General features: G+C 41.1%; 2 protein-coding genes across 2 annotated transcripts in view; both read left to right on the plus strand.

The window, feature by feature from the left end:
- Positions 1-8172, plus strand: part of st3gal2 (ST3 beta-galactoside alpha-2,3-sialyltransferase 2) — a 71998-nt gene extending 63826 nt beyond the window's left edge. Inside the window, exons 8-9 of the mRNA XM_088079456.1 lie at positions 33-152; positions 313-8172. Of these exons, the coding sequence (XP_087935582.1) occupies positions 33-152; positions 313-486 (294 nt within the window). The 3' untranslated portion in view covers positions 487-8172. The remainder of the gene's footprint in view (positions 1-32; positions 153-312) is intronic.
- A 621-nt stretch (positions 8173-8793) lies between these two features.
- sf3b3 (splicing factor 3b, subunit 3) overlaps positions 8794-26712 on the plus strand; it is a 31328-nt gene continuing 13409 nt past the window's right edge. Inside the window, exons 1-21 of the mRNA XM_042495824.2 lie at positions 8794-8952; positions 10353-10493; positions 11485-11640; positions 11905-12075; positions 13004-13176; positions 15133-15274; positions 16046-16158; positions 16766-16903; positions 17150-17253; positions 17461-17626; positions 18335-18430; positions 18939-19011; positions 19921-20072; positions 20198-20353; positions 20711-20866; positions 21568-21711; positions 22225-22347; positions 22552-22706; positions 23043-23217; positions 23935-24140; positions 25827-25983. Coding sequence (XP_042351758.2) covers positions 10424-10493; positions 11485-11640; positions 11905-12075; positions 13004-13176; positions 15133-15274; positions 16046-16158; positions 16766-16903; positions 17150-17253; positions 17461-17626; positions 18335-18430; positions 18939-19011; positions 19921-20072; positions 20198-20353; positions 20711-20866; positions 21568-21711; positions 22225-22347; positions 22552-22706; positions 23043-23217; positions 23935-24140; positions 25827-25983 — 2826 coding nt within the window. The 5' untranslated portion in view covers positions 8794-8952; positions 10353-10423. The remainder of the gene's footprint in view (positions 8953-10352; positions 10494-11484; positions 11641-11904; positions 12076-13003; positions 13177-15132; positions 15275-16045; positions 16159-16765; positions 16904-17149; positions 17254-17460; positions 17627-18334; positions 18431-18938; positions 19012-19920; positions 20073-20197; positions 20354-20710; positions 20867-21567; positions 21712-22224; positions 22348-22551; positions 22707-23042; positions 23218-23934; positions 24141-25826; positions 25984-26712) is intronic.

Raw genomic sequence — 26712 nt, forward strand, 5'->3', positions numbered from 1 at the left:
TCCCTTTCTCTGTGTCTCTGTCCGTCCCCCAGGTCCAGGTCTTCAACCCAGCATTCTTTAAATACATCCATGACCGCTGGACTAGACATCACGGGCGCTACCCCTCCACTGGCATGCTAGTGCTGTTCTTTGCCCTGCATGTCTGTGATGAGGTCAGTTTCTCCTTCTTTCTCTCTCTGCTTTAAAAAAAAACACACGTTGTAAACCCTTGCATCACGCTGAAACTACACTTGCATCATATTCCTCCTGAACAGACACACATTTGTAATCACAAACTTGCTTTCAAACGCCCTCTCTTTGACTCTCCTCTAGGTGAATGTGTTTGGGTTCGGAGCAGACAGCCGGGGAAACTGGCACCACTACTGGGAGCAGAACCGCTACTCTGGAGAGTTCAGGAAGACCGGCGTCCATGATGCTGACTACGAAGCGCAAATCATCCAACGGCTGGCCAAGGCTGGCAAGATCACTGTATTCCCTGGGAAATAACCAGCAAACCACCCCGTGTGTTTAATGTTACAATGCTGGTACGGCAACAGACACTATAGAGGCAGATTAGAACGTGTTAGATATACTCGCTTTCACTTACCTGCACCAGTTTGGCCTCCCAGTTTGAAGTAAATGCTTACAGAAGGTGATGAAACAGTTGCGAAATGGTATCAGAGATCATTTACTTTCCCTAATATTCAAGAGGTTGCCCACTAGACTTTTACCAATCAGGAACAGGGAGCATCTAAATGTTTTGCTCACTTTGGTCCGACACAAAAGTGGCGGTGGAACTTTAAATTTGACGGTCGAGAAATTGGCTCTTAGTAGTTTTCGACCTTTAACAGCAAGTGGAAGTGGATCTCTTTTCCAGGGGCAACTTCAACTTCAGCCGGACAGCAGGAAAACTCAACCAGTCACCACAAATATAAATGACCGCACAGGGAGAGCCAGAGAGGGAGAGATCTCACATGCAAGCGTCCCACCTCTGGACTCACTCTGGATGTCTAACCCTCATCCTTTAACAAAAAAATACAGTATGCTGTGCAGTGAAAAGGCCACAGAAACAGCACCGTCAGCAACTAGGAGACTATTGTTCTGCAGCCATGTGGTGTCTGAAAGTAACAAAGTGTGTAAAAACGCACTGTTCTTCACCTTCTAAGCTTGAGGGACTGGACTGCTGGCCGGCAGGCGAGACTGACACAAACTGTGGAGCTGCGAGAAGCCATTGTGCTGTTGAACATTTTGCACTTTGGGCCATGACTTTCTTGAGAAAGAAGTCTTCTCAAGTCCTTTACGAGGCCAAAACTCACTTGCCACTTTTCACGGTCACAACTCCACTTCATGTGAGCGTTGCAAGGATCTCCTCTGACTGTGATGGCTTGTAAAATGGTCGGTTTTAAGACGACAGGTGATTGCTGTGAGTTTATATTGTATGACTGTCCTCTAAACTCTCAAAGGCTCAGTAAGCCCTCAACACCTGGCAGCAGACTCACAGAAACACAGTCAAGACTTTTGCCTTTTGGCCATTCTGACTCAGATAGATCCCTGCAGCACCAGTATGAGCTTCAGCTTCTGTAGAGCCGGTTAACCTGCTTTCAGACACCGCCGACCGCAGGCCAGTCTTTCCTCACATCCAGACACAGGGAAGAAGTGTTGTGGGAGAAGTGTCGGTTCAACTGCGTGAGACTCTAATGAGGCCAAAAGTCTGTCTCCTGGGGTTTCATGTTTGGATGGAGGCACGCTGGTTTGTGGACTGGAGTTTCATCCCATTGTGGTCTGTCAGGGTCTAATTTGGGAGACGAGCAGACAGAGAGCCGGGGCACGAAGAACCAGTCTGACAAAGGCGGCATGAGAAGCATTTTTGCTTCTTTGTTTTTAAGGATGAAAAGAAAATACGTTGGTTTATGTGCAGAAACTCTCGCCTCTGTACAAACTGTACTGGGTTCACCACTTTGGTTTTGAAAGGACTGAGACACAAATGGGCTGCGCTCTGTCGTTTTTTCCTTTCACAGACCTGACTCCTGTATCCCTGTGGACTTGGAGCCTGTCAGGAACATTTCTGCTCAGATTAAGGCCCGTGTAATGGGGTGCAAGAAAACCCTACTGGATCCGGGAATTCTTAAACTCGTCAGCAGCTCAGCTTCATTAACCACTAGCCCTGGTCCCTGCTCAACCAATTAAAACTTCAGCTGTGTCTGGAGGGGGTGGAGCCACCAGACGCCTTAGACTTCACCTCTGTATTACATAAACTGCACTTCCTGTTCTGATTTTCATGTTGATGACATATCCCAATGCACACTGCAGCAGATCTCATCTGTTAGTTTAATGCACTGTTTAGCTTTGAGTTTACACTTTGGCTGGATTTATTGTCGGCTCAGATTAGACTTCCACCCAGGTGGCACATTAATGCTTCTTATCATGATTTGGCATCCTTAAATAATGCCCATTTATACATTTATAGCCTCCATTGTTACTTATTTACATCTTAACACAGAGGCATCAGTCATGGAAGGGTGTCAAAAAACAGATTCGTCAGTGGAAACCCGAAAATGTGTGCCACGGAGAGGAGAGAAAATAACAGTATTTGGTTTGACCAGAGGCTGTAAATCCATCCAAAGACGCCGTGACAGATGTGTTAATCAAGAAGCAGCTGGTGGCTGATAATGAAGAGTACTCAGGGTTCCTACGCAGGTTTGGAAAATATGCAGAAGTGGTGATTGAAAAGGTTTTTTTTAAGGTGCGACAAGTAATTTTTCTCCTTTACACCAATCTAATGTATGTATTTATGGCTTTGAGTGCTTGTTGATCGGTATTAATGACTCAGCAGTAACTTAATGTGATGCTGAGAGCGCTGGATTTTAAAACTCACTTCCCAGACTGCACTCTATTTAGGAACAAATTAGTATTTATGTCAGTTACAGGCTACTAAGTATTTAAGTATTGTTTGGAGCTCAAGGATACGCACAATGTGTTTTGTTGAGTAAGACTGAATTTAAACAGAAACTGGACTTCAACAGCAAATTAATGGTCTAGATCCAAAAATAGAGTACCACCTTGTGGTGGCAGATGTTGTCACCGTGGTAGGCCACCACAAGATCCTGGATATTTGTACTGATGTTGTAATTTTTTAAACAGTACCCAGCCCTAGAAACAACCCACCAAATGTTGTCAGACTCAAACATTGCAAAAGTTTTATGAGTGTGCAGACATATATGACATCACTTTCTTCCATCTGAGCACAAACCAATACAAAGAGCACAGAGACAAACAAATATAGAAATAACCCTGTTAGAGGACCTTTAAAGCATAACTAAAACTCACTTTTGGCTTGACTACCTCCTGCCTGAAATGTGAAAAAAAATCTCAAAATCGGGCAAAGTGTAAGGGGGCTAAGATATGTCTAGTTACCCAATGGGACTGCCCCTTGGTCCACAGCACCTCCCTGCCCCCAACCACACAGAGAGTGGTGACGGGGTGACTACGGGGGGCTCGGTTGGTGATGAAAGTAGGCTCCTGCTACCAGGATCAGCCAATAGCAAAATTAAATTGCAATAGCCTGGTTTCGACCTTTAGAGGGCAGTCACTATTCATATTTATGACACATTATGTAGAATTTTAGTACTTTGCACTCAAATGTCAAGAGTTGGGCCTGAACAAAAAACATATATTTTGAGTTTGGGGGCATCAACTATTTTAATGCTCCTTTAAAACTATAAGAAAACTATAGTTACAGCTAAAAGTTTACCAGAACTTTCCAAATATTTCTTTCTCCTCAGAGGGAGTCGTGTGTTGTTTCAGTGACTCATAATGTGCTATACAGTGAGCTATAAAAAACCTAATGTGCCACCTCCAGAAATGGTTAGAAAGAAGCTACATCTGTGAACAGAAGCTGTGTAGGAACCATGAGTGCCAGCCGCTGCAGCAGATGCTACCGTCGTGTGAAATATCACCCGTACATGTGTGACTACTGAGCATTGTTGAGCACACAATCATCTGAGTGTGCTGTTAAAAGTGGAGGGATTTAACCACATTGTTATAACGTGTTTTATTTGGTTAGTTGTAGTTCAGCCGTTGCTCCTGCCGAGAAAGGTTTGAGTTGACACACACATACAAAGTGACGAGGATCAGGGTGTCACATCGCCCCGGCAGAAGAACTGTGCCTCCTGATCTGATATCACTTCCGTTGGTGTATTATTGTATCATGTGTAAACACGTGTGACTCCCATGTATCTTTATTGCCCTTTATCTGCGTACAATGTCTTTATCCTGCTTTGCACATCACAGATTTTATAGGATGCTTTGAGCTAGGCTAACTTTAAGAGTCCGCGTGGCTGAATCTGGACATATTAGTTGTGTTTCTCTGTCACACACACACACACACACACACACACACGTTCATGCTTTCGTGCCTTTTCCTGCAGCTGGACGTTTCTCGCCTACAGCTGCTCCATTGGCAAAACACACACCTGCTACCTTTTTTTTTTTGAGTCACACACACACACTGTCATGTCTTTTGGCTGAGAGCTGTGCCTTCTGAGCTGCACACACACACACGCACACGCACACACACACACACACACACATTAAAACACACACTCTGCCTTCTGCTCGGGGTGCACAGGCCTCCTGCTCTTCGCTCCTTACTGCTTCGTGCACTGACATTGTTTTCTAAAGATGGCTGTAGGGTAAACGAGAGGATGTAAACTGATAATGCAGCGTGACTCGCTGTGAATCCACATTAGGGCATTTGCTACTTTTTTCAACATATAACGTTATACTTTCGAGGCATATCTGCTTTTTTAGATAACATATACTGAAGAATGCTAGACGGAGAAGGTAATCTGGATTTGAGCCCGCAAAGTTGCAGGTACACAGCGACTGTAGAACAGATGGCGAAGATGACAAAGGTTTAGACATATCAGTGCTCTGCTGCTTTCGTGGTTTGCCGTTTTCCCAGAGTCGCCAGCTACTGTGGTCCTGCGTTATTGATGTTTGTTTCCCAAGATGCTCCTTCCAACTTCAAAAGGAATGTGTAAATTGTTTCGGAGATAACGTGGCTCTCTGGCAGCAGAGTAACACATTGCTATCACACTCTCGCAGCCGGCAGTGGGCAAGAAAAGTCTTAATGTGCCCCCAAACAAGGCGAGACCCCGATCCACCACGCATAGCGTTATCAGCATCCTCAATTTCTCCCAGTTGTAGACCAGAACATTGTGATCAGATAGAGGCGGAGGCAGGGTGATCCCTCTCTGCTGTGCTGCCCTAAATCAGAGTGGAGGTTTTACAGCACATGACATAGATCTGAGAGTGTTCCCTGTAGCATTTAGAGCCCAAAATAGGTCTTTTCTCCTGTCGCCAACCCAATACACAGATTTTTTTTTCTGTCCCCCAGAGTTGATTCTCAACATAACTGGAAGAAGCACCACTTTTCAGGTCACTCTCTGGGCCGTGGCTGTGTGAGAAACATCCATCAAGACATAACGAGCTGCGTTGGTTGAGAGCATTTTGGGAAACGTGAGTTTTGATTGTGATGGTCAGATGTCCAGCAGCATGTTTTCTCAGGTGAAATCTGAATGTGCGGTTCAGTCCTCTGATGGCGCTGACAGAAACAAATGAGAGCTGACTTTAAGCTTCTGCCGCAAATTAAACTCGGACTGATTTTCTGTACGGCGTTTTGTGAAGTTTTTTTGAAATTCCAGGCGCAAAACATCTCCACACTAAAATCATTTATCTTTGTTCTGCTCTGCTGTCAGTGGTATCCAGGTTCCTCTCATATCCAGGACTATTTTTACACCATTTAGTCTTGCACGCTGTGCGCTGAGGCACATTTCAGTAAAAGCCACAAACACCCGGGCTGATAGCCTGAAAATGTGTTATTGAGCCGCGTACGGCTGCACAAAGCAGCAGAAGCAAACCACTGGAGTTTACAATTTCCACCTTCCTGGATAGAGAGGGAGGCACATTAAACTCATTAAATGACATTTTGATGGGGTAATTAAACAGAATGAGTGTGTAAATGAACAGAGTCTGCGAGAACACCTGTTCAGCTCAGAAAAAGTGGACACTGATGTTTTTATGTCCGAGAGAGAGAATATCTGTACAGCATCTCAATGGGGTCACTGCCATGTTCTCAGGGTCCTACGTTCCCCAGATTTTTGTGGCACATAATGGGAACATGACAAAGGGTCCTATGTGTCCCAGTTCTACATGCGTGCTCTCCCAGGACCCTGTGTTTCCAGGGTCAAAGTACAAACCTGAACACGTTGCTGCCCAGCTTTAGTTGCTTACTATGACATTGGTTAGGATAGGGACCATCATCATGACTTTGAGAGTCCCAGTAATTCCTCTGTCAGTATGGAGAACAACTCCCAAATACATATCAGCCCTAAATTTAGAATAATGCAGGATTCATACAGTCATGAAAAACATGGAAAAGTCATGGAATTTGCAAATAGCAATTTCCAGGCCTGGAAACATTTTGGAAAACTAGATATACCCTAGATTTTTTGAAAAAAAGTCATGGAGTTTTGTGTCTCAGACTTGTATAATAACACATGATGTGTTCAGGAACTGTCAGAATTTTTTTTTTAAATCTGGTATCTGGTAAAATTTGGTAATTTTTTAAAAGACAACATGCACGGGATGAATGGAAGGTATGTTTAAAAAAAAAAGTTTCGCCAAGATATTTTCTTTAAAGAAAAGTTATAAAATGGCCCACTTTAAAGAAAACATGTCAAAAATCAGCAGTGAAATAAATACAAAATACAGCCATTTATAGTTGTTTTCCTCCCTCTAAAGTAATAATAAAAGTTAAATGACCTTTAACCTTTGTGGTGCATGACGCCTTTCACAAGCTTTTAAACCTTTAAAAACCAAAGCAATTTTGGTTTTATTTCTTTTGAAACATGGAAACAAAGGAATATATCGCATATTGCAAGAAATTGGAAAAGGTGACAAGGAAACAAACTGAAATGAGTTTTAAAAAAGTTTGGAAAAAATAAATAAATTAAAAATAGCAACTTTATTTAACACTTTTTACTAACTTCTTGCTAATTTTGGGTCGTTTCTTGTGAAGCTGCTCAATGCCTTCTCCCCGTTTTTTTTTAAAGAAAGCAAGCTAATTTGCGGTAGTGTATTTGAGGTAGTAGTTACCTTTGGACAGAGCTTGGCTTGCTCTCATACGGATATCAGAGAAAGAAAAGTTGTTTTCCCAAAAATGAAAATATATTCTTGCTATCTTAAGGGCATGTTGTGTTTTTTTTCTAGCTGTATTACTTAAGGCTTTATTACTCAAACATATTAATCAGAGCCTCATTACTGAACTAGCCTTAACAAAAAATTGGATCAATTTGTGGTTGTCTTGTGGCGGCAAAACAGTCAAGGCAGCGTTTCCAGCTGTAATAAATAACAGTCAGTACCAGAAGAAAAGGTAATCGCAGTTCTTGTGGCTCAAAAATTACTTTAATACCACTTCTGTCTCCTTAACCTGTGTCTTTCTAGTTGCCATGGTTAAGGATGCTGCAGCTCGGAGGTAATGAAGGGTAGCTCTCTGCAGCAGGGACAGAAATGTAACTGACTGCTGGGAAGAGAGCTTCAAGGAACAAATGCATCCTGATCAAAACACTGGCGGTTCAGGCTGCTGGCATCGTGACATCGCCTGCGCCTGTTGGCAGCGTGCCGCGGCGTTTGAGGCTGAGGTGAGGACAGCCTCAGGCAGCTCTTTGCTCATCAGCTCACTGGTCTGCATTGAACAGAAGCAGCAGCTCTTTAGCAGCAGTCACCGAGCTGCAGACTGCACATATCAGACTGTCGCTGTGGATTGTAACGTTAACTCTCACACCTCTGTCAGCTATCAAGTATGAAGTATCAAGCCAAGGCTGCTCAGTGCATACATCTGCCAGAACAGCAAATTTACTGGTGGTGCATATAAAAGAGATACTGTAGGAGAAAGAGCAGTTCAGGGATTCAGAGAGTTTGAATGGTGAAATCTTTCCATGTTGGCGGCTCCCTGCTGTCTGGATCTGTCATCATCATCTAGTCCCGGCTTCAATGTCCCATTCTTCAGTAGGACGGCCTTTTGGACAAGGTGGTACATGTGTATTTACTACATCGAAACATCTGTATGATATGTGATCCAACACTTTGTATCTCATGCTATTGTACAAATAAAAGCTTCATGAAACATGAGATTAACGTCTGATGTGTTTGTTTCTGATTTGTTTTACACTGAAACTAGCTTCAAGTTGGTTTTATTTGTTATATGTATATTTTAAAAGAAAAAACAATCTACTAAACTTATTTAAATAAAGAAATAAAGAAAAACTTTTTAAATAAGCCCCCACCCCCCAAAAAAATATTTATTATTAAATTTAAGATAATATTTAAATTTAATTCCCAAGTCAACAACCTCCACTTTGATAGGGCTTTTGGCGTAAGATCACGGTGCCAAAAGCCACCCTTCACGTCTGCATGACACGCCGCTGGATGGCGTTAGGTGAGAATGTGGCCGGACACAGAACTCACACGGTGTTATTATACACCAGCGGACAGCCAGGTGGCACCTGCTGCATCAGCATGATGAAATCATCAACAATTGTCAAAAAAACAATCTAAACTTTATTTAAAAAGTTTTTGTGTTGTCGCTCCAGGTTACAAGGGGTTAAAAGGAAACAAACAATATTTAAAAAAATATAACGTAACAAGAAAACACATGACAATATCCCCAACTTGTGTTCATCTGTACCCAGGTCCCGTTATGGAGGTCTTTGTCCTCATCTGCCGGAGATTTGGAGCTATTACAGCACGAGTCACATTTCTGTCAGGCGCTGTGTGGGCCACCTCACGTGACGTCATGCTGGCTGACGAAGGACCCCAAAACGGCGGCTCGTCGTCGGAGTTTCATTGAGATTGTTTGTGTAAATGAAACTTTATCCACCTGAAATCTGAATCATCTTAAAGAACACGCCGGTAAATATTTTATCACACACATCTACAGTTTGTTAGTAACCAAAGGGACGTGATATGCGCGTAAAATGCGCACAGATTGAAGTTATTTAGCACGAAAATGAAGGATGGCGTCCGGCAAAAGTGGCGCTTTCTATGAATGGACTCAGTCCGATCAATGCAAGTTGGTATCTAAGCTGTGTAGGCTGACTGTGCAGAATTTGGGCTAATTTCAGTCATCAAAGATAATGATAGGTAACCTTGTGCTACTTCGTGTTTGTAACAAATGAGCGAAGTTTGCAAATAAACGTTAATTTATGGTTATTCGGACTTGCTAAGCTAACATTAGCAGCGTTTATTGACATGTAACTTAAATACCACAACTTCACATGTGTGTCCAGCAAGCATGTTAATCCTTAATTAACTTTTAATAGCTGTTTTTAGAGAAGTGTATTTATATTTGTAAGCTTGATTTATTTTATCACGGTGATATTTCCTCCACAGTGCAGCTCAGCTCAGTTTCACATCAGATTAATGTAGAATAAAAGACTGCACATGGTGAATAAACTGAGCTGTCCTTCGCACAAACACGCGTATTACTGTAAATTAATGTTTTAAAACTCCAAATCATTGACCTCAGCAGGCTTGTATTTGGGACAGGCGTCTATATTTGTGGCTTTTATTTCTTTTCACACAAAACTGTTGTTAAAAGATGGAAATAAAACCATTTTTTATTTAACTCTTGGAAACCTGTGGGAATTTACTTCATTTTTTATTTCAAAAACATGGGAAAAATGAAATGATCAACAAAAGAAGAAGCAATTACCCAAAAGTTAGTAAGTAATCTGTGAAAAGTACAAAAAAATACCAGAAAATTCGCCAAAAAAGAAAGAAAAATGAGAAAGTAGAATAAAAAACACAAAGCAAGAGATGGTCTTAAAAGAGTGTCTAAAAACTATAATAATTCTTTAAAATATTGTAAATATATAGAATTATGAATATAGTTGACTGGGATTTTTTTAAAAATGTATGTCCACACTGAAAAAAGTTTAAACATTTATATTTGTTTGTGTGATCTCAGCAGCGAACAAACGTTATCTGAAGCAGGTCGCCAACAAACGGGTTTTATACATCCAAAGATCTTATATAAAATAATAATAGATTTTATTTATAACGAGAAACAAATACCAAAGTGCTACAAGATAAAACATTAGCAAAAAAATAGCAACCAAAAGTCATAAATAAGAGTAATGAAAATAAACTGCATTGCAGTCAGACTGGGCCTGTAATTTAGACCGGCCTTTATTTGTTAAAATGTGCTGCCACATCGGACTAGTAAAAGGCACTGTGCATTTAATTGGGACTAGCTTTATTTGATGTTTTACAGTACCTATATGTGTTTGTTTTTCATTATTTCTCCACAGTTTTGAGCTGGGCTAAGTGCTCTGTTTGCAGCCCCTGAAGAACCTTGTGGGGAAACCACAGAAAAGGAGCCATGTTTCTGTACAACATCACCCTGCAGCGCGCTACGGGCATCACTCATGCCATCCATGGAAACTTCTCAGGTGAGATCGCTGCCTGCCTTATTGATTTTTTGGGGGTGTCGTGGTGCAATATCTGGCTCTTTTTTTCCACACAATAGTATTCTTGGGCAGCATTTTAAACCCTAGTTTGCTTCAGATGTGTGAGGAAAAAGTTGGTTTGGACCGACTTTTTGATTACGTTTACATGCACTAAATATTTTTTTTTCCCGCTTTTCCGAGTCCTGCTTAGCTGTTAACGTTCCTAATAAAAAATGAACATTAATACTTCTGTTTACATGCAGTGAGGAAGCACAATATTAGATCTTTGTCAGTATCCAATAAAGTGATTATTTCTAACTAATTTTGTCCAGCTAATATTTGCACGTATTTTTTCAGCTAATTGCAGAGAACATCAAGTCTCTCCTGTAGCAGTTAACATATTACACCTACTATCGTGATGGATGTCAGATGCGACATAAAATACAATGCTTTTCAAAATGTACACATTCACTGGGTAAAACAGTAAAGCCAATTTAACGTTAGTTACAAGTAAAACACACCACATTCATTCTTATGTAATAAATTTAAGAAAAAACTGAAAAATTCTTCCCACTTAAACAGGCTTGAATGATGCCCTGAGACAATCCTGACAACAGCTGATACCCGGGCAAATTTTAACTAATTAAAATCTCATAATTAAAGTGTCATCTTATTAGCCTGTTATATCAGCAGAGAAGTTAATTGGGCCATTGCTGATATTTAATTTTAAAGCAGTTATCTGCCAATACTGATGACCTGCTGATATGATCATGTAACCTTATAACATGCAGGCCTGCATGCTCCGATTAACGTTCATCACGTCAAAATATAGAAACCTTTTCTCCATGCTGTCATTTCTGTTTTTTTCCAAATGCGCGTTTTTTGTGTTTGTATGCTCTGACTGCAGTCAGCAGAAAGGATGCAACTCTGTTTGTTTTCAGCTAAAACGTAACACATGCAGAATCCTAAAAGAAAGATATTTGTGTATTCATAGGAACCAAGATGCAGGAGATTGTTGTTTCCAGGGGAAAGATCTTGGAGTTATTGCGGCCAGATGCCAACACAGGAAAGGTGCACACTCTGCTCACAGTGGAGGTTTTTGGCATCGTGAGGTCGCTGATGGCCTTTAGACTCACCGGAGGAACCAAAGGTACGTAGCTGAAGGTGCATGTTCCCCTAACATGGATCATACAGTTAAATACACCATTCTAAATATATACTTAAATATAGATAAATGTAAGTGCAGAGTTAGTCTCTGGTTTTCCTCTTTTCCTGAGATCTTAGTTTGGGAGAAACATAAGAAACATCATTTTATGACCTCACAAAAATATATAAATATGTTGATAAAGTGTGAGAGGGATAAGCATATTTCTCTCAGTTTTTTGTATTATCAGTGTTCTTCTATGTTTTCCAGACTACATTGTTGTTGGCAGTGACAGCGGTCGTATCGTCATCCTGGAATATCATCCATCTAAAAACATGTTTGAGAAAATCCACCAGGAAACGTTTGGGAAGAGCGGCTGCAGGCGCATCGTCCCCGGACAGTTCCTGGCTGTCGACCCAAAAGGCAGAGCTGTCATGATCGGTAAGCAAATCTAAGAGTTTAAATGTTTCTCCATGAATCTAAACGACCCAGTAATATAATAGTCAGTATATGCTTGTGATCACACAGATGAGGTCAGTATAACTCTAAAACACAGTAAAATGTGTCCGTATTTTACAGTCGTCTTTTGTCCAACATCTTTTCCATATACACCTTAGAAAGAGTTTACTTTGTGTAGCACAGTTCAATATACCACTGGAAATGAACATTGAATGTATTTGAAGGTATTTAGTTTTTAATTTAGGGTTTCAAATATTAATTTAAAAAATGTAATTGAATAATATTAGTAATTTTTAAATATACTTTTTTTATTTTAATTTTTTGCAGACAACAAATGTCATATCGATGTTTGTGAAAAATAATACAGAAATGAATTATTATATTTCAAATATCTGTGAGATTGCTCTGCTTGTGTTTCACAGAGCTTTGTCAGGATGTTCTGAGTAGTTTTTAGCTGTATAATAATTATTCAAATGATAACAAAAATGGTCACAAGCTTTGTAAATTCACAGAAAGTACATAGAAAGGTGGTTGAACCCAACATTTTGGGAGTTTGGAATGCCTTTAATCAGTCCATCCACGATTTGGCGATGTTGGGGTCGCAACAATTCACGCAAAATCAGGCAATCCCCGTGAATTCTGCACAGCCTTGCAATGTTGTCATATCACTGCAAAATACATTTTCCAGCTTGTGAAGTTGTTAGCCCAATTCACTTCTAGACACTGTCGCCCTAGCAGTACGTGCCTTCCTATGTCATAATAAGACCTCTGAATATACATGCTGCCTTCAAATGGAAATCGTGAGCAGATTTCCATTTGAAGGCAGCAGGCATATTCAGAGGTCTTTAGCCATTACTGTAAGTTAAATAAAATTAATCATTTGGGATGCCTTTTGTCTCCCTCCATTTAGGAGCGATAGAGAAACAGAAGCTGGTTTATATTCTAAACAGAGATGCAGCTGCGAGACTGACCATCTCCTCTCCACTGGAGGCCCACAAAGCAAACACACTGGTCTACCACGTAGTCGGAGTCGACGTGGGCTTTGAAAACCCCATGTTTGCCTGCCTGGAGATGGACTATGAGGTGAGGTCAAGGTTACGCCTTAAAGATCACGAACACAGCTGGTGCTGCAGATGTGATGAGTTTGTCATGTCTCTTCTCTGACTGTCACTGGAGAAACATTTAACGCCTCTGATCTCAGCACGTACCATTCATTTCCAGCATCATTGGTATACAATTTCAGTGTTTCCTCTAGGATTTTTTTCAGCAGCGGGGGCAGGCTCTCCGGGGAGCCGTGGCGGCGTAAACAAATGACACTTGACTGCAGATTTTAGTTTTATGCCCAGCATAATGCCCCTTTTTATTGAATGGTTGGCATGAAAATCGCTTTTTAAAGGCTGAATGTAAAAATACATCATGGCGTGTATATCGCTTAATGCTATCAATTAGTTTACTCACGTCAGCGACACTGAGTTGAGTTGGCACCGGGCCCAATTAACTTAAGCTACGTAACCTTAACTCAGAGGCGGTCCTGGGTAGTTTTGCACCCTGGGCGAACCCCCCCCCCCCCTCAAAAAAGTCATCCATTAACATCGTATTATCTGAGCATAATGCCTCAAATTTTAATAGTTGCTAGTTCAGCAAAGCTAAAAACCAAATACAGTCGTCTTCTGTGGCTAAGTAGCAGCATATTAGCAAGAGGATAATAAATAGCGTATAAGCTACTGTTTCATTACGTACAATTAACGTCACCTGACCTGCATACCTTTTATCTTTTGAGCGTTTCTCCTCTTCTTCTTTCCCTTTCTTTCTGAACTGGACATCTGATGGTTTCTTTGGTCTTTTGTCCATGATACACCCTTGACTCAATTTAACATCATCACCTTTTCCCTCCATCCAACGCCCATGTGGTGATGTTCAGCATATTCCAACATGCTCTTATGTTGAAAGGACTGCAACAGGAAGTAGTTCTGAGCGGAAGCTCTGTATTGCGTATTGAGAGTTATGCAGACGCTTGACGGATTTAATGCGGTCAGACATTAAAGTGAGTTCCAGTAAAAACCTGACAGTTGTGGCAGTTTTTACATTTTCACATAGCGCAATAAATGTAAAAGTATCTATGTTAATTTTATGAATGAAATACAATTTATTTGGAAGCAGCTGGGATCATAACAGGTCAGTCTATCCCTCACCCCCCTCCTTGCTTTTCCTCTGAGAGTTAAACTCAGCCTGCTCTCAGCCTCTGCAGCTGTGAGCTGATCGCCCTCCTGTCTCCCTGCTGCCTTTTCTTCTGACGCACACAACCTGTAGACATGACTCTCAGCAGAAAGTTGACATGATAGTAAGGGCGCCCCGCACCTGCGCCACTAACGTGACGTGGAAATGAGCGGTAGAAAATTTGCGATTTTTATTTATTTATTTATTTATTTATTTTGCGGGTGCTCGTGCGCCCCCAAATAGATTGCGCCCTGGGCGGTCGCCCACATTGCCCATAGCAAAAAACCGTCTCTGCCTTAGCTGGCCATCAATATTTTGCGAATGTTTATTTAACTAATAAAATCTATTATAAGTTTTCTTAAGCTAATAAGTCTACCTTTTCTCCGGTAAGTTGCACACTATTTTCAAGCCGACACTCCTCTGACTCTCCGACCTGATGCCTGGATGCGAGTAGCTAATTAACGTCGGCACCAGTTAGTTCTGTTGGGGGGTGGGAGGGGGCGGTGCTATCTACCCCAAAGAGCAGATACGGAGCAAGATAGTTATCTGCCTCAGCACTCGCGACACCCAACGCAGTGCAGGACTGTGCTGTGATGCGGCGGTGGTGTATTTGCAATTTAAAAAAAAAAAAAAAACAACATTTGAAGGAGCGGCGGGTAGGATTTAGGAGTGGTGGGCCGCCACTCCTAAATGAGTGTAGAGGAAACACTGAATTTTGTTGACTCTCCTGATGCTTTAAACATTTGTCACTGTCTCAGGCTCGACTCTGTGCCCTAACACGAGATTTATCTGATCCTGTGTGTTGATATTCGCTCGTTATAGGAAGCTGACAACGACCCGACAGGAGAAGCTGCCGCCAACACGCAGCAGACGCTCACCTTTTATGAGCTGGACCTCGGCTTGAATCACGTGGTCCGCAAATACAGCGAGGCTTTGGAAGAGCACGGGAATTTCCTCATCACTGGTAAGCATTTGGGCACATGTGGTTGCAAACTCTGAGGATAAAACAAAAGTTGCATCAGTCTGTGATGCCAAAAACAGGCTGGTGTGTCAAAATATTGAAATTTAGAAACATATTTAGAAATGTGTTTAAGTGTATGCTGGGTAATATAGTTACTGTACAGTGCTCCTGCTCCTCCTAATTCACATGATCGTTATTTATTGTTTATGTTGTCATAAGTTTAAGTGTTTGTTTTTTTCTCTTGTGTTTTTTTGGTGTTTCTCAGATATGTTTTTTATTTAATCTTTTTTATCGTTTTTGCTGATTTTATTGTTATTTATAACTTTTGACAGCCATTTCTGCTAGTTATTTATTTTTATTGAATTTATTGCTATTATATATCCTTTTAGCCCACTGAATGTGAATCAGGGCATTGCTGTAAACGAGCTTCGTGCTCGGTCAGTTTACCCTGTATGAACAATGACGTGATGACGATATCTTGTAAGTTTTTAGGACTGAATTTGTTTTCAGGAGACCACATATAGAGATTGTTAGGTTATAAAATATCGCCCTCATCAAAGTGTTGTGGAAGTGATGAGTTTGTCATGTCTCTTCTCTGACTTTCACTGGAGAAAGATTTAACACCTCTGATCTCAGCACAAGTCTACCGACACAACAACACACGAGGGCGAGGACAAGCCTAAAAACAGCCCACCCTGCTTTTGGATATCAGCTGATTTCACTGCAGTCATCATTTTCAAGAGAAACTGACACTAAACGCTCCTCTCTGTCTAGTTCCCGGTGGTTCAGACGGGCCCAGCGGAGTTCTGATCTGCTCCGAAAATTACATCACATACAAGAATTTTGGAGACCAGCCTGACATTCGCTGTCCCATCCCACGACGCAGGGTGAGTCCGAAATACAGAAACACATCATGAAAAACAAATCTTTATTCTAAACTTTCTGAGTTCCTTTTTCGAGAGTTTTCTTTTGAGCATCTGAATGTGACGCTTCTCTTGACTTTAAGGATTTAAGATATAATTTAGTTACTAGTAAAAGCCCTCTGTGCTGGTGACGGCTGTGGCCAGTTTTCAGGTTCTTCTGGTTCTGATATCTGAAGATTGCCACGAGGGAGTTTCCTCAAGTTTGGCACAAAAGTCCACTCGTACTCAAGAATACACTTAATAGAATTTGGTGGCGTCCACCGTGAAACTGTGCTGATTGCATCGATCTCCTGTGCTGCCGGGTTCGAGATGTGTGTGAAGCATTCATGTTTTCTCAGACATAAATGTTATCTGCATCTGGACTGCTTCACATACAGCCGTGAGGCGGTAATTCCGGTTTGAAATGGAAGGATGTTTTTCTCCTGTGTTTTTGGAAGCTTTGTTATAATTTAAGTCATTACACCCACTCCACCTATTTTTATGTGTTGAGTCACGTTTTGTCTCTGCGTGCACATTTTTTTTTCCTGCTCCCCTCCCCCATCTCTTTTCCTTCATCTGTCTCTTCCTGCAGAATGACCTGGATGACCCGGAGCGCGGCATGATCTTTGTCTGCTCAGCCACCCACAAGACCAAGTCAATGTTCTTCTTCCTGGCCCAGACGGAGCAGGGAGACATCTTTAAGGTTACCCTGGAAACAGATGAAGAAATGGTGAGCAAAGATGAAGCGCGGATGGAGGGTCCCTGCCTCTGTAGTGTTGTCTTTTTACACTTTCTTTGCTGTCACATGACAGTTTCAAAGTGAAAGAAATGATTTTTTATTAGGTGCTGCATACCGTTCACCTCTGATGTTAACGAGAAATGCAAAGTTTTTGATACATTTCCTGTGAATTGATTCTTCAGCTAAATGTTTTGGCACATATATGTGTGTTTAAAAGTTGTCTGTGTTGTTTCTCAGGTCACAGAAATCAGGCTAAAATACTTTGACACGATCCCTGTGGCAACTGCTATGTGTGTCCTGAAGACTGGCTTCTTGTTTGTGTCCTCAGAGTTTGGAAACCAGTAAGTCATGTCTCAGCATCAGTTCCTCTTCAGGTTAATTATGTTTACCTTGTTTTACCAGATTTTTCAACCTTTTGTACTTTTCTTTCTTTTCAACCTTCAGATTGGTGTAAAAAAAAGTCCTCAGAGCTCCGTGTTGTTGTCTGTTTATTGTTTTTTTTCTCTCTAATCTCTCCTGCTCATGATGTTTGCCTTGCTTCCCTTTAGTTACCTTTACCAGATCGCTCACTTGGGTGACGACGATGATGAGCCTGAGTTTTCCTCTGCGATGCCGCTGGAAGAGGGAGACACCTTCTTCTTCCAGCCCCGCCCCCTCAAGAACCTGGTGCTGGTGGACGAACAGGAGAACTTATCACCCATCATGTCCTGTCAGGTCAGTGTGTCTGTGTGTGTGTGTTTGCACTTGTTCTCTCACAACTGGGCCTTCAGATACCTGTGAGCTCTATCGCTTAATAATAACAAAGTTAGTACAGTCAAGAAAGACCTGGAAAAGTCTTGGAAGTCTTGTTTGCAAACAGGCCTGGCAGAGTTTTAGAAAAATAAATATACCCTGAAAATTTTGGAAAAAGTCCTGGAAATCTCTTTCACAAAACTTTAAATAATACATGATGTGTCCAAGGACAATCAGAAATTTGAAAATCCAATGCTATTGTCTGTTTTTACAGTTTTTAGCTGTGATAAATGGTGACATCGTGGTGAGTTTTAAAGAAAACATGAAGGGCTTTGGAAGTTTTGTTTTAAAGAAAAAAAAAATCCCCAAATTAAAAAACCCCACGTTTTCTTTAAAAAACACTACAAAAAATACTGAAAACAAGCCCAAATGTTTACTTCAGAAATAAAAAAAAGCCAAAATGTTTCTTTTAAAATCACCAAATACTTTTTAAAGTGGTGGCTGCCCACTTAGCCTTAAAAAAGGCCAAAATATTTAAAGAAAAGATACCTGTGGGTTTGAAAGGCATGTTTTCTCTACAGATCTGCAGTAAAATAAATGAATGAATTTCTGGTAAAAATGGGTATAAACCCTGTAAAAAAGTCTAATTTCTCGCTGGCTCGTTGTCTACTCTCTTCCTGTTTTTGACAGATTGCTGATTTGGCCAATGAAGATACACCACAGTTGTACGTTGCCTGTGGACGAGGACCGCGGTCCACCCTGAGGGTCCTTAGACACGGACTGGAGGTAAATGAACACGCACATAACAACACAGCGTGTAACTTGCATGCAGACGAGTTCAGGCGCAGACACACTGCAGGCTGAAAGTGATGAGTTTGTTCATGTCTCTTCTCTGAGTAAAAGCTGAAGAGTCTGTCAATTACTCTGATTTTAGCGCGAACAGAATCTGGTGTCACCACTGAAAGCTGCTGTCACTCGCTGATTACAAACATGACAGACAGTCACTGGTTGTTTGTTGCTTGTGTGGCGTTCCTGGTTCATTTTGAGTGTGATGAGAGCAGATCCCTCCTGTGAGAAAACACGCACACACGTGCAGCACGGCTCTGAGAGATGCTGTTTCTTTAATAACATGCACACACAAACTTAAAATGTTGTGTTATACGTTGCATGAAACCGACCTAAGTCTTCCCTACAGTGTCATGATACTGTGACTAACATTAAATCCCTTTTTTGTCTCTTCTGTTCTTCTCTACTTTGTTTATTCTCTTCCTCCCTCACTTTCCGTCTCTGTCAGGTATCCGAGATGGCTGTGTCCGAGCTGCCCGGTAACCCCAACGCTGTGTGGACAGTACGCAGACATGTAGAAGGTAACGAACTTCCTGTTTCAGCCTTCTCTTTTATTGTCTTTTTTTAAACAACGTCTCAAAAACCTAATTTACAATTGGGCTTACAGTCAGTTAAAGGATGCAGTGACGGGCTTGGATTAATGAGATGACTGGAGACGACTGATTCTCTGATACTGTATCTTAACGCTGTCAGAATGAATGAATTTCACTTCTCAGATTTCCCAGGTGTTGTGTTTACAAACAGCAGCATGGTAACACCTTCAGGCTGGATTCAGTTGTTTGGTGTTGAGTCTGTGAATCTGCTATTCAGTCAACACAGGATTGATAACAACTTGTAATAGTAATAATAATAAAATTAAATAAAATAAAAGTGCTTCACAGAAAGATAAAAAGATACATGAAGAAACTACGAAGAAAAAAGTATACAAATTATATGAATAAGAAGGTAAGATAAAACAAACAAAAACTACCATATCAACAGATTCAGTATCAAAGACTGTTTCTAATTTTGTTGTTGGGTCGCCCCCTATGTTCACATTTGTCTTCATTAAAAGGACAAGAATACTTTCTTGTTGATTAGGAGGTCAGTTTGCTCTGAGATTTAATTTCAGCTTTAAAAGCATTTTGCCTGCTCAGAAAGAGGTGAGGGTGGACGGCCAGCTGTCGCCTATAGAACCTTCACCATTTTTAAACCTGTGCAAGGTCTTCTGCAGATGTGTAAGAGCGCGTTTCAACAAATGTCACTGAAGTAGTCGTTTATAACACATCTTTAATGTGAATTATTCTAATAATTCTTGTCTTAATTCCCATGTGTTTGTCCTCGTGGTCTCGTTGATCTTTCCTGACATTTATTCATCATGTTTAGCCTCAGCAGGACTTTTTAATCAGCGTTTCTCTGTCTTTGTTTGTCTCTGTTCCTTTTTTCATTAGATGAGTTTGACGCCTACATCATTGTGTCTTTCGTGAACGCTACTCTGGTTCTGTCCATCGGGGAGACCGTAGAGGAAGTGACAGATTCTGGATTTCTGGGCACAACGCCTACTCTGTCCTGCTCGCTGCTCGGTGAAGACGCGCTGGTGCAGGTGGGTGTGATGAGTCTCGAACATCATCTTTATTTGTTAAATACAAAGTGATACCAACAATGAAACCAACGTACTTTCTTTCCATCTTATTTCTTCCCTCGCTCCCTCCGGGCTCCTCCGTACAGGTGTACCCAGACGGTATTCGCCACATCCGAGCAGACAAGCGTGTAAATGAGTGGAAGACTCCGGGTAAAAAAACCATTGTCCGCTGCGCTGTGAACCAGCGACAGGTTGTTATCGCACTCACTGGAGGGGAGCTGGTCTACTTTGAGATGGACCCGGTAAGAAGGCACATGGATGTTTCAGCATTTCATATCTCACATTTTATGCTGCTTCAACCTCATATTTAACAAGTCACAAAATCGCAGTGTAACCTCAAAAGGATTTGGGGGTGGGGGGGGTAAATCTACCACTGCAGGCCTTAAAGTTTCAAAAATAAGTTTATATTCTTTTTATAGAGCAACCATTTTTGCAAAATGCCAATTTTTATACCTTTTTCTAACTTTTTTTTTTCTTCATCCGTGAGCACCGTCTCACTGACACTGTCATTGACACATTTATTAACTCATCTAGAGATGACTGAAAATCTGCAGTGTAATATTGTTCTGTTTTTGTCTCCGTCCTTTTCCTCCCTCTAGTCCGGCCAGCTGAACGAGTACACCGAGCGGAAGGAGATGTCTGCAGACGTGGTGTGTATGAGTCTGGCCAACGTTCCACCTGGAGAGCAGCGCTCGAGGTTCCTGGCTGTGGGACTGGTTGACAACACTGTCCGAATCATCTCCCTGGACCCTTCGGTACAAACAGAAACACACCCAGCACCTGATACCATTAAATTAAATGTTCTTTGTGTTAGTAAGTGTCAGTTAACCCTTTAAACCCGAGCAAATGGGCTTGATTTCTTCCAAAAACATGGGAGAAGGCTAAGAGCAACAAAAGAAGACTATTGGCAAGAAATTAGTAAGAAGTACATGAGAATTACCTTAAAATTAGTTTTAAATAAATAAATAAACGAATAGGATAATAATAATAATTATAATAGTAAAAAAGTAAAAGACAGTGCTTAAAAATGATTTCATAAAATCTGCAACATAATTTTAAATATTTATTCATGATAGTGATGAATTTTGTTTGTCTTTAACTTTTGTCTTTTTTTCCCTAGACATTTTCCCAAGCTTTTTTATTTATAAAAAAAAATCTAAATCTACTAATTTCTTGCAATTTGTGGACCCTTTCTTACCAAGTTGCTCGTTCTGAAGAGCTGGAATCACTGCTGAAATTCACTGATAACAGATTGCTACCAAAATCTCCTTTAATCACCCAATGCAAGTAAATAGTCTTTTTCCAGCGTTTGTTCATACCACCTAATATTTTAAAGGAAGCGAACCTCTTTTATTTACATATTTATGTGTTCGCACTTTAGTGAGCCTGTTGTGTGTGTCGGCATCCTTCTGTATGTTGAAAGAGTCCAAACCCTCTGAATGTTTATGGTGTTTAGGACTGCCTGCAGCCGCTCAGTATGCAGGCCCTGCCAGCCCAGCCAGAGAGCCTGTGTATCGTTGAGATGGGAGGCGTCGAGAAACAGGATGAACTTGGAGAAAAGGGAACCATCGGCTTCCTTTACCTCAACATCGGACTTCAGGTATTGTTTCTTGTTCACCGAACTGATCCCAGAAATGTTGTTTTAAAATAACATTATTTTAGACAGTAATTCAGTTCATTTTTATTTAAAGAGCCCAATATTACAAATCACAATTTGCCTCCTGAGGCTTTACAACCTAAGACAGTCAAATCTACATCAGCTTCGGCTCAGATTGATCCTGTACTGAGTGATAGATCCAAGAGGAAAACTCTGAATAACACCTTTTCCATATTTGTCCTGTAAGAATATTACGGCCGAATATCGGAATTTCTAATATGATAATATTCTGAATTCTCTGTTATTATTCTAAGAATATCTCCAACAGCCTGTGATACCTAATCAGAATTACTGATGTATTAATAGAAGTAATGGTTTTGGATTACCAGCATGCACTATTAACTGATAAAAAAAAAAGTTATTGTCTATTTGCATGTATTTTTCTTGAGGGCTGTTGTGACAGTTTGTTGGATATAGATTGTAAATCATGTGTCTGTGTTTGATCCCCTTTGTCAGAACGGTGTGCTGCTGAGGACTGTGCTGGACCCGGTGACTGGTGACCTGTCAGATACCAGAACACGCTACCTGGGATCCCGACCTGTCAAACTCTTCCGAGTCAGGATGCAGGGACAGGAAGCTGTATGTGACTCAGACATTTACTTATGATCAATAATATAACTCAAACTTAATTATGAAAGGATGCATCAGCTTGCTTTCATACAAGTGTGACATTAAGGCTCTTTTCACTGTTGATTTGCCAAAATTCTGATCATTTTTTGTCATTTTAAAGGCCAAATAATCATGTGATGTATCACACTTGTCTTTGTCTCTTCTCACTGACAGGTGCTGGCGATGTCCAGTCGCTCCTGGCTCAGCTACTCGTACCAGTCTCGCTTCCACCTGACCCCTCTGTCATATGAGACTCTGGAGTACGCCTCCGGCTTTGCCTCCGAGCAGTGCCCCGAAGGCATAGTGGCCATTTCCACCAACACACTGAGGTATGGACACACACTGCAGCAGTTACACATACACACACTGGTGCAGCATAAGGCTGGCGCTGTTTGATTCTGTGAGAGAAAAAAACAACTAAAGGCAGCTAAAGATGTGACTTTGTAGTGACTCTGTTTTGCAATCTCTGTGTAAAAGGGGCTACAGATTGAATAAAAGCACTTCAGGTGTATAATGAAAGCACAGCTTTGCCTGATAATGTACGACACCTCCTTCTGGTGTTGTGATGCTGGTCTGACAGTCAACAGAAATCATAGGTTGACCTGTGAATGAAATGATTTGTAACTGTCTCGTTGTTCTCTTTTCCTTTATCTTCTTATTATCAGAATCTTGGCTTTGGAGAAATTAGGAGCCGTCTTTAACCAGGTGGCCTTCCCTCTGCAGTACACCCCCAGGAAATTTGTCATCCACCCGGAGACCAACAACCTGATTTTGATTGAGACTGACCACAATGCCTACACCGAGGCAACCAAAGCTCAGAGAAAGCAACAAATGGCGGAGGTATGAAGTCCCGGACAGTAACATATTTATTAGAGCAGCGAGTTGGTCTGCTGGTGATGTATCTGTTTTCATTTTTCCAGCTTAAGATTTAAAAAGAAATACTTTATCATTAGTAACCCACACTTTGCTCTGCCTTTTTTGTGGAGCATGTTTGATCGTGTCTGTGGGCTTTACTCATCTTGTGCCTGAAAACACACCTTTAACTGAGCCAAACAACACAAAGTCATAATGAGAAATTGCTGCCTCTGGCAGCTGTTTCTGCCAGTTTATTGCAATCCAAACATTGCTACAGCTCAAATCATGTTGCTGATGTGAACCACTTACTGACTCCTCTTCATCCCCTGTGGGACAAAAGGTCGTAATGAGATCTCTCAATCGCATGTTGTCCTTGGCAACGAGCTGCGTTTCTTCTCGTGAATGTTGCAACTTTTCCAGTAGACACATCAGCCAGCAGGGCCATCTCTAGCTAATAGAAGGCACCATGCAAAAGTTTAAGTTGCCCTTTAGTTCAATCATTCATGAATACACACCAAATCTGCATCATAATCCATAAGCACATGAGACCAAATCTGGCTTTTTACACATAAATCGAACTATTTTAATGTACCTTTGCTGTTAACATCAAAACTAAAACGAGGTCTGTCGCTGGTCAAAAGCTACATGAGAGACCGGTGTGGTATTCCTCCAGCTGACCTGCTTTGTTTGTTGCCTCTGCAGGAGATGGTGGAGGCTGCCGGGGAGGATGAAAGAGAGCTGGCCGCTGAGATGGCCGCTGCCTTCCTCAACGAGAATCTCCCAGAGGCTATTTTTGGTGCGCCTAAGGCCGGAGCAGGACAGTGGGCCTCGCTGGTGCGTCTTGTCAACCCCATCCAGGGTCAAACACTGGACCAGGTGCAGCTGGAACAGAACGAAGCTGCGTTCAGGTGAGCACGTTGACTTTCATGGCTTTGCACGGCTGGATGTCCAGACACTTGATCAACAGTGAAAACTGCTTGATCTGTTTTGAGGAAATTCAGGTTGTTTTTTTTACTCCCTGGTATTTTTCATAACACACGAGCCCAGAATACACACACACACGTACACACAGGAGCTAAAATTTGGCACAATCTAGTAGACTTTTCTGGCGGAGTTGGCCGTACCAACTCCTGATCAACAGCCTGATCTGCCAGGTAGTGACTCCACATTAGCAGAGGGAAACAATAAATTATATATAATTAAATTAAAATGTTGTTCTGAATGTATTATTTCATTAAATAGTAATAAAAGATAAAATTTGTGTTTGGTCAACCCTTTGAAACCTCAGCAATTTGGCTTCTTTTGAAAAACTAATTAGCAAGAAATTAGTAAAATGGTCAAAAAAATTACCTGAAAATAAGCACACAAACAAACTGGAAAGTAAAAAAAATACAGGAAAATGACCCGAAAATAATTGCTTAAAAATTACAATCATTCTGTAAAAAAAATTGAAATATAAAATTATGATGATTAGTTATTAGATCTACTAATGTCTTGCAATTTGCGCAACATTTCTTTCCCAGCTGCTCATTTCCTTTTTTCCCAAGTTTAAAAAAAATGACACTAGTTTGCTCGTGTTTCAAAGGTTTAAATACTTGTGAAAGGCATCTGAATACAGCACGAGAAAAGTTGGTCCAGTTTCAAAGGGTTAAAGTAATGGACCAACAAGGAATTTCAATAAAAGTGATTCTTATGTGTCTGAAGCAAAACATTTGAGATGATGATGCAAGGGAAAAAGGGAAGAGTTGTTGGATTAGCTTGATACATTTGGCATCTTCAGCCGGGGGGGGGGTGTTTACAGATGGTTGTAGTGAAGCTTTAAGCGTTATGAAGTGATTTATGAACAGGTAGGAAAGGAGCTGCGAAGAGTGGGAGGATGAGTAGAGATTAGGAAGGGTCAACATTTTTTGTGAAATACAAGCACCTAATGCTGCAGAAAAGGTTTTGCTTGACAGCGTGTCATAGCTTTGAATTTTAGGCGGTGTGTGGGTGTGGTGGTGATAAAGTCCAGAGTTATTATTACGCCTTTCACTTTGATCGAGAGTCACAATCCAAAACTGCCAGCCTCTCATAAATAGTTTCTTAACCATCTCAATTTCACCAGCAGACACAGTGAAACCTTTTGCCGAAAGGAACAGATGATCCTATAAAATTTCATGTTTCATGTAATGAGGCAGGACTTGGTTTTCTTCTTATTTTTTAAGAAAGAGAGGCTGTTTGGTGGTGTTGCATCATCCTCCTTCCCTACAGTAACTGACTCCCTGCACTCACAGCAAAACTTAGCAGCAGCAGCAACAGGACCTAAATGTCTGTCTGAAAAAAGAAAAAAACTGTTTGATTCTACGTTATTTACATACAGAATATTTTAGAATCAGGACAATTGTCAATAGCAAGTCATAATAATCCGGCATCGCATATGTGCATGTTCAACTTAGTGTTGTCACATTTATGGAATGCTTAACTTGGATACAATAACGTAAACAATAATCATATCTGATATGATTTGTATACCACCGGGAAAATAGACAAATTATAGGACATATTTTATCATTTTCCCCTAATAACCCTACCTCCCTGTGTTTGATATTTTTCAGCGTTGCAGTGTGTCGTTTCCCCAACACGGGAGATGATTGGTATGTTCTGGTGGGCGTTGCCAGAGACATGATTCTCAACCCCAGATCAGTGGGCGGCGGCTTTATCTACACCTATCGGCTCATCAGCGGAGGGGAGAAGCTGGAGTTTGTGCACAAGGTGGGTTTGACACTTGACTGAACACCGAAAGTGTATTTACATCTCTGTGAGGAAAACTAACTTTTTCTTTCAATTTTTTTCTTGAATACTTATTTTCACATGCAAAGCACCTTAAGGAACTGCACTATGTTCTTAGTTACTTGAATTTACTCATTCACATGCAGCAGATGGTAAAACGGTAAAGATAAAAGTGACACATTTACTGCAGATGGCACAGCTGCTGAATTTTCTTTGCCTGTAGGTGGTGACATCAGAAAGTTTACACACAGCAGGTCAAAACCACTGCTGCTTTTACTTATCTTGTGAATAGGTGGTGCATGTTGTACTGGAACTGCAGATCTCGAACTGATCTGCAGGTGGGTGATCTCAGATAAGCCTAGTTTTGAAGTAAAAGTGACAGTTTTGTGATTAAATCCTGATAACACATAAAATGCAAAGTGCAAGGGAGTGAAAATGAAATGTGGCTGGTATGTCTGACATGAAGCTAATATCAGACACCTGTTTATTAAACAGTTTTCTGTAGGGGAAGAGTAGTTGGAATATATGACCATTATATGACCATGGCAGAGGGCGAAAAGTGTTCTCTATCACTGAAATGCGAGTAAGCAGTTCGCGGTTTGAGATTGATGGGGGTTGGACGAGAAGAAGGAGGGTCGTCAAAGTACAACAGTTTTGAGTAAAGCTCTGAACACAGATGTGTCCGCTCTTGGCGCCATGCGCTTCTCTCCG

The sequence above is a fragment of the Plectropomus leopardus genome, chromosome 7, assembly GCF_026936395.1.
Source record: "Plectropomus leopardus strain MGB_pleo_1.0 chromosome 7, ASM2693639v1, whole genome shotgun sequence".
Lineage (NCBI taxonomy): Eukaryota > Metazoa > Chordata > Actinopteri > Perciformes > Serranidae > Plectropomus > Plectropomus leopardus.